Genomic DNA, 8,928 nt, shown 5'->3' on the forward strand with positions numbered 1-8,928 from the left:
AATATTACTATTGGAAAACTAATAAAATGTCAAGCAGTAGTAATTTCAAGTGGCAATAGCAGGAAAATTGTCAAAGGATGATAAATAAAAACAAACACACAATGCATGCTGTTAATATTAAACTCTAAATCTTTGGATTTCATTCCATCATCTTGACTTTCCAATATCACAACATCATTTGAATTTTCTTCAGTGACATGATTTTGTACAGAATTGATACCAATTTCTGCTGTGTTTGTTTTTCTCATGCACTGGAGTCACAATCACAAGTCATTGATGCAAATGAAAAGAGAAGGAAAAGAGATAGAGAGCGTTATGCCCAAATGACAGATGAAGAAAAGCAGGATAAACTGAAAAAACAACGTGAAGCCTATCATAGAAGGAAAGGTAGAGATGCAACACGGTACCAAAAAAATACGCAAAAGAGAGACAGAAATATGCAAATATGCAGCTAGAACAAAAGAAAGCTAGAATAGAACAAGCCATAACTAACCGTGAAATGAGGAGCAGCAAAACAACGAAAGGTTCAATTGCAATGGAGAATCCTGCATATATTGAAACAGATATGTTAGTTGAAGTCAGTACATCTAGCCTTAATGTTAAACACAGGAAACATGTGACGCCAGGAGAAAGGCAAACATTGCTAGCCCGTCAAAATCAAAAAATCATAAAAAAACAAAAGGGGACAGTTTATTCATCATCAGAAGAAGATGAAACCATGAGCGAAGAGGACAATGACATAGAAATGCAAAAACAGGCAAAAATCATGAATCTCGGTAATATTCTAAATTCTAAACAAAACTTTCGCATTTCAATACAATATATGGAATACTTTAACATTTGAATAGACTACATACATCCATATATTGTACTAACAATCTCAATCAAACAGAAATACCCTCTTCAGTATGGACAACCATAGAAGGCATTGATGCCCCAAAACAACTAACAAATGATGAAGATAAGGGTAAGGTTATCAACTCCAAAGTAAATTCTCACATGATACAAAAGAAACAAAAATATGTATTCACAAAAATCTGTACAGATAATGATGGAGTGATATTTGAACAACACACGAACGAGGATGATTACATGTTCTCATGTCAAGGTATGCTTCAATACTTTTAAAAAAATCCTTCCATCATTATGTTAATACTTTCCTAAATTTTTTATATAAAAAAAATTCAACAAAATTGGACACAGATGTAGATATCGAAGTCAGAGAAGATGAAGAAACTGCTACAACGATCTCAGATCCATATGACATTGTCTACAGCAACATACCAGACGACACAAACATGCTGAAAAATAAAGAAAATTGCATATACTGTAATGCAAAGAAATTTGAGTACGAATCTGAGGGGTTATGCTGCAGAAAAGGACAGATTAGATTAGCCAATCAAGAGACACCTCCTGAACTCATGAGACTTTGGACAAGCAACGATTCTGATGCAAGACATTTTCGGAACAATATAAGATTTTTCAATGGACACTTCTCATTTACATCTCTTTATTGCCACCTAGACAGTGCGACCACTAACATGAAAAAAGCTGGTATTTACACCTTTCATGTATCACAATATACAATCATTTGGAAATAGTCGCTCAGATCCAAAGCATCTAGAGTTGTACTTCTACGACGATGATCCAAGCCTAGAGCATTAGTATCGATGTTGCCGTGAAGAAAAGTACAAGAAAGACAAACATGTAGTCACAATTTTAACACAAATTCTACGTGAAAACCCATACTCTAAACAGTTTAGAAGTTTGGGACAGAATGAAAAACTTGATGACTACAGGCTGATCTTGAACCTTGACCAAAGATTAGACCAAAGAACATACAATGCACCAATAACTTTAGAGGTAGCTGCAGTGTGGATCGAGGGAAATGAAAGAAGAAATACCTTTGACAAGAATGTAATACTACATGGAAACAACAACGAAATACAAGGCATCAAATCATACTATGGCTGCTATGATCCATTGTCTTATCCTCTATTCTTTCCAAGAGCTGAACTCGGTTGGCATTGAAATATCCCAAGGGCCAATACAATATTGGAAGAATTGAGAAATGATAATGTTGATCGCAACAATAGTGACAACGACCCAGGTTAGAATTTCATATACTTTTGTCTTCTAAATTTAGTTTACTAATATGAAACAACTACATAAATATTCCTCTAACTTTAGCGTTCCAATTCTTACACAGATTCAAGCCGTAAGCTGTGGGTAACCATGAGAGAATATTACTGCTATAAATTCCATGCAAAACCAAGCATATTCAACCCAATATTGCATGGTGGTAGACTTTTTCAGCAGTTTGCCGTTGATACACACATCAAGATTGAGAGCTCCAGATTGGACTTCATATGGCATCATCAGAAAGAAATAAGGGCAGATCTATACAAAGGCCTCCTGGATAGCATTCAAGAAGGAGAACAAAAGGGAGATAAAGTAGGAAAATGAACGGTGCTAGCATCATCGTTTATTGGAGGGCCAAGAGATAAATTGCGACGATATCTAGATGCTATGGCTTTAGTAAGCAAATATGGAAAGCCAGACATATTCCTAACAATGACCTGCAACCCAAACTGGGAAGAGATCACCCGAGAACTAGAGTTTGCACAAACACCTCAAGATCCCCCAGATCTCGTGGTTAGGGTTTTCGGGGCAAAACTGGAAGAAATGAAGAATCAATTGTTTAAAAAGCACATTCTTGGAAAGGTAAAGGCATATACCTATGTTGTAGAGTTCCAAAAGAGAGGCCTACCTCATGCACACTTCTTGCTGATAATGACCGGAAAATACAAGTATACATGTCCAGAGCAATATGACAGAATAATCTATGCCGAGCTGCCAGACAAGCACGAGTATCCAGATCTATATAAAATGGTCATCAAACATATGATGCATGGTCCTTGCGGCATATTAAACAGAAATTGCCCTGCACAAAGAATCGAGCATCTTGCAAAAATAATTATCCAAGACCATTTAATGAAACTACAATTCAAGGCAAGGACTCCTACCCATTGTATAGAAGACGAAATGACGGTCGCACTGAAACAGTCCGGAACTGTAAACTAGATAACAGATGGGTTGTTCCTTACAACCCATACCTATTGCACTTTTTCAACTGCCACATAAATGTTGAGGTATGCTCAAGCATTAAAGCCGTTAAGTATCTGTTCAAATACATCTACAAGGGACATGACCGGGCCTCTGTATCTGTAACTGGAGTAGATGATGAAGGAGAAATTGATGAAATTAGACAGTACAAAAACGCACGGTGGGTTACACCTCCAGAATTAAGCATGCAAGTGCTGAGAGCCGATATATATCTTTGACTCTATTGGAAGTGTTTGAAGTGAGCAATACATCATTTTATATAAATCCAATCCATTAGATCACATTAAAATTCATGAGACAAGTCTCTCTGTCCCCGTTAAGTCATATATGAAGGGTCAAAACAAACAGGTATAAAAAACATTGACTAGTACATAAACCGTATGTATAATTGGTGGTAGGTTTGCCGGTATGTAAAAGTTATATTGTTTATGCGGATCTATCTATTTATACCTATAGTAATCACAGATGCTCTAGAAAATCCCACGTCAACGAGAAAGAGAAAATATCTAGCCATTGATCCATCGTGGCCCCCTTTTTAGCCGTTCAGATTTAAAAAAGTACAATTAGTTATTAGTTACTTGCATTTGGTTAACTTTGCTAGGTTGTTCTAAGGATAATAGGTGCAAATGGACCGTGGGGCCACTGGTGGACGTGCGTTCCTTGACAGGGCATGCCTACACGAGAACTAAGGAAGACCGGCTGTGTGGACGTGGAGGATGTGATATTACACGATGCTGGAATATGGACGGTTGCCACGTTAATCCTCGGGTACAAATTAGAATTCATTACAATCTTTAGGAAAAATATGTACGGATGTATGATCCGTTAGAGGAAAAAGTGAATAGGATGGACCAAAATGTTGGATCCTTTGTTGGAAAAATGATTTGAATTTTGGCAATGTGAGTAAGGATTTCCTTGGTTTTGAGAGAGAGCCAAATAGGATTACATTATTTGTTAATGTTCGTCTCATATTGATTTTCAACCTTAAAAAAATGATGCACTATTTCAACTACAATCACATTAAACGAAAAATAAAATTCGATCCATCTTGGCCTCTCGAGCTATGTGAGTAGGAGAACAGCATAGCAAAGATAAACGATCTAATTAATCTTCCTAGGAAGAGCTTTGAACTCTTGGAAACAACAAAATGAAATCATGCAATTCGATTGGCAAAGTGACAATACATCATCGGTACAATGATCAAAAATAGCGATTCTTGGCGAGGTACAAATGTATGATCCATTGTTGGGAAAGCAAATAAGACGGACTAAACTTTTTGTCACATTGATTTTCAGCCACTAAAAAAAGCGATGAGGTAAGATAGTCATTTGTTTCTAAATACACAGTACAACATAGTCATTGTTTCTAGTCCGTTGCGGTGCGGTGAGATAAGAATAAATAATCACATGACAAGACATGGCATGGCAGGCTATGACGCAACATCATGACTAGGGAACACCAAAAGCACCAAGGAAGATGAACAGATTCTTGCCGATGTCCCATCATAGAGCAAATAAAGCAGGATAAAAGGGGATTGATCTTCGAACTAGAAAATAGGGGATCGATCTTTCCATTGATCTTACAAATAAAAGATAACAGCATAGCAAAGATGGCCAGGGTTCCAACAAAATCTAAATCTAAAATTACTAATTAACAGCATAGCAAGATAACAGCTGGCCAGGGTTCCAACAAAATCTAAATCTAAAGTTATTAATTAACAGCATAGCAAAGATAACAGCATTGATCTTCCACTAGCGCGGCTTGCTCACTCCATTCACCCCTCATTCCCGGCCATGACGTGGTGGCGGCTCCACTTCTTATGGTTCTCGCCCCTCAGGGGGTGGACCCAGAATGTGGTCCTTGACCTCATTCAGGATCCCCCACCGATGCCTCGTTCCAGGGTAGACAGGGCACGCGAAGGTGTTGTCAGCGCGGTGAAAGACGCGTAGAGCATCACCCCGGGGGAAGGGCGTGTGGTAGTCGCGGCGCCAGTCGTCAGATGAGTCCGTCAGTTTGGGAGTCGGAGTCGAACCCATCAGCTGGAAGGGTCACAATCAAGGTCAACTCTTGATGCGGTGATGAGGGCGTGAGGGTGGAGGAAGCCGCCCCCACTGTCGGAGGAGCCCGGGAACGCACCGGGGAGCCCACAATAGCTCCGCAGCGACCATCCACGAGCGATAGCAGGTTGAGGTCGGCGGCGTTGGAGCGCGATCCCGACGACGAGTGCAATGGCCACCCAAGGTCACTGGCGTCAGAGTGGGATACCGACGAGGAAGCACCGCCGTAACGGGACGACCCCACTGCGTGGACGTAGCGCCATAGCGCTGCCGTGAAGTTGCGGGCAGTGGCGCGGCAGTAGCACGGCGACAACCCGCCACAGGAGCACGACGACGATGAGGGGGACCTTTAGTCCTGAATGATTAGTTTCGGTTGATTTTTCGAGAGATACGAGGCTTACCAAGCAGAACTAATGCTCATATTTTCCAGAATCAATGCTCATATTTCCACTAGTGAGTGCAAGGTTCCCTCGACGCATAAGACGATTTATCCACCGTGGTTCCTAACCACAAGTAGAAATGCACACATTTACTAGGGGCGGTTCCTTAAGAGAAGTGTATTTTCCAGGGGCAGTTCCTTAAGATAAGTACCGATAGAAATCTGGCAGTGTTCAGGTACAGTGCGCGAAAGCAACTGCTAGTGACTGTAGATAACGATATCCATCGATAGAAATAAAGGCTAGTATCACATCTAAAAACTAGCTTTGATGTTCAGCTCAGATCCGTGCCTCTAACTTTTCGTGCTCATTATATAAATCATAAATTTCCTAAAAAATTAACAAAATCGTGCATAAAAATCCAGAATGTTTATCAAAAGGTAAGATTCAAATCAGTGGTAGATGTTCAGGATTAAATACTTTCTTACTCCACATATTTTTGTTAGGTGAGGAGGCATTGCAAGTTTGCAACTGTTGAATGAAATCCGTACTTCGATGGAACTAGGAGGTAGTTGGTTTGAAGTATATACCATTTAGATATCCAATAATCCTTCCTTTTATTTCAATAAAAATATTGGTTCCACGATCATCTAGGAGTATGGTCTTGTACTCTCTTCTTGTTCGAGCTTTATGTGAATCCAACCCTATGGAGCCATCAAGATAGTAACTATACGGGAGTGATGAGAAGTTAAAGGGATGATTGAGATAAGACATGTGGCATCCATCAAGATAGGGATCCTCCATGGAACTGAATTCAATGCTTGATATCGAACCTGTCCTGAAGATGAAAAGTTTCTCTATAAATTTAGACGTCCTAAACTTCAATTCTTGTGCACACAGAATCTACTCGCAGTCGTAGGCTCGTAGCTTATAGACAAATGACATTGCAAGCAATGGCGTTGCCCTACTTGCAAGAACTTGTCATCTCCACACTTCTCGTTGTATCATTGTGCATGTACATTAAGTTCTGGAGGCTGAGAAACCCGTTGTACCCCATGGACTGGCCGGTTGTGGGCATGCTCCCTTCCCTCGTTGCCAATCTCCACAACTTCCACGACGTACTCACTGTCTTCCTTGCCACCAACGGGTGTAACTTCAAGGCGCGAGGGCCGGTAGCAAGTGGCATGCGGTTCTTCGTCACCGCTGAACCGGCAAACGTCCGGCACATCTTCACCTCCAACCATGCAAACTACCCCAAGGGCGAGGATTTTGCTGAAATCTTCGACATCTTTAGCGGCACCCTCTTCACCATTGATGGTGAGGCCGGCCGCCAGCAGAGAGCCATGTTCCAGAACATCTTCAGCAATCCACGGTTACTTGCCTTGATGGCAAGTTGCTGCCGTGACAAGGTGGTGAACGGACTCCTCCCGTTCTTGACCCGCATGGGGAGCACCAGGACAACGTTCGACATGCAGGATTTGATCACAAGGTTGGTGTTCGACCTTACTGCCACGCCGATCTTCGGTGTCGACCCGGGTTGCCTGTCCATCAGCATGCCGTCTATCCATGTTGCAACCGCCATGGACACGTTCATGGAGGTCGGCTTATTCCGGCACACCATACCGGCTTGTTTCTGGAAGGTGATGAGACGGCTAAACATCGGTCCAGAGAGGAAGCTGGCCATGGCGCAAACAGTGATGCATGCTTTCATCAGGGAGATGACTGAGAAGTCGAAAGCCAGGTGCACCGATATCCTTGATGATGTGTTGGCCATGGACATTATTTCTGCTAACCCATCAGTGGGCAGAGACGATGTCCTACTACGTAATGTACTCATCGCTCACATGATCGCCGGGCGGGACACGGTTGGTACCACGCTACCGTGGGTATTCTACAACCTCGCCAGGAACCCCCGTGTGGTCTCTTGCATCCGCAAGGAACTGGCACCCATCGCATCACTCAAGGCCACTGCTCTCGCCTCCAATAGCATCAGCAGTATGGTCGTCTTTGATCCAAAGGAGACTGAACACCTAGTCTACCTTCAGGCAGCCTTATTGGAGTCGCTCAGGTTGTACCCACCAGGCCCGATCGAGCGCAAGGTGGTGCTAGCCGACGATGTGCTCCCAAGTGGTCACCAGTTGTGCTCCGGTGAAACCATCCTGATCTCCATCTATGCCATGGGTAGAATGGAATCCCTGTGGGGCAAGGATTGCCATGTGTACCGTCCGGAGAGGTGGCTGTCCGAGGACGGTGCTAAACTGCGTTACGTGCCGTCCAATAAATTCATGGCGTTTAACACAGGGCCGAGGATGTGCCTTGGCAAGGACATAGCAATTGCGCAGATGAAGACCATCGTTGCCGCGGTGGTGTGGAACTTTGATATGGAGGTGTTGGAAGGGCAGAGCATCGAGCCAAAGCTGTCGTGCATTCTTCAATTGAAGAACGGGCTCATGATGATGGTTAAGCAGAGAGAGTAATCAATGTGACATGGAATAAGCTAGGTGCAATGCAACTACAGATCGACTCAGTCCTAGCATATATGGTTTGAACAAAATAGTTAAATCCAAACTTATAATGAAGTAAATGGAGGCGTAACATGTATTTTCGTCATTAAATAAAGTCTACGGACGCCGTCGTTTGACCATCTGAAAGCTGGGACCATACCCAACTACAGACTCTTTGATTTCAGTACGGATAGTTTGTACTACTCCCTCTTTCTAAATAAGTGATGTTTTCAGATTATCTTAAGCTTATTTGAAACTTTGATGGCATATTAATTGTTTTTCTATGTGTAAAAGGTTTGGATAAATTTATACAAGTATATTTATGTTTAATAGTAACTTCATCAAAAGCATCCGTTCACTTTATGAATATTTTGTAACAAAAACTAGCCATCACAGTTATGTTTTTGAGGTAATTTCAATATCAAAAACTTCATTTATGAGACCGGAGGAACTAACATACAAATACAATGAATGTAAATACAATATGCCCTCCGGTGTCCTGGACTTCATAAATTGTATCTGCAATACTCAAGAGTTAAACGAAAGAGGGCGATGTCAATTTGAGTGTATCTAAAGAGACTTAAAACATTCAAATGATGAATATAAATTGTATCAAATCATAGTCCCTATTATACTTATGTAATTAGTACAATTTATTTAAGTTGGAACATACCTTTTTTTTACCGTGTCTTGATCCAAGTGCGCACGTGGGTTTTGCATGTTTTTCCTGGTAGGAGGCACCTGACTAATGCGGTGTCTGGAAGTTGTATTAGGACACAAAGCGGACTGCGATACACCAATATATATATACATGCATAATAAGTAAACAATATGCAAGCCATACAATACGTTGAGTTTCCAGGA

General features: G+C 41.6%; 1 protein-coding gene across 1 annotated transcript; it reads left to right on the forward strand.

Moving 5' to 3' along the window:
• Nucleotides 1-6,507: 6,507 nt before the first annotated feature.
• Nucleotides 6,508-8,300, forward strand: LOC101779048 (noroxomaritidine synthase). The gene has a single exon (XM_004963442.4). The coding sequence runs from the start codon at nucleotides 6,514-6,516 to the stop codon at nucleotides 8,035-8,037; it is 1,524 nt and encodes a 507-aa protein (XP_004963499.2). The 5' UTR covers nucleotides 6,508-6,513; the 3' UTR covers nucleotides 8,038-8,300.
• The last annotated feature ends 628 nt before the right edge of the window (nucleotides 8,301-8,928 follow it).

Source organism: Setaria italica, chromosome III, assembly GCF_000263155.2.
Source record: "Setaria italica strain Yugu1 chromosome III, Setaria_italica_v2.0, whole genome shotgun sequence".
Lineage (NCBI taxonomy): Eukaryota > Viridiplantae > Streptophyta > Magnoliopsida > Poales > Poaceae > Setaria > Setaria italica.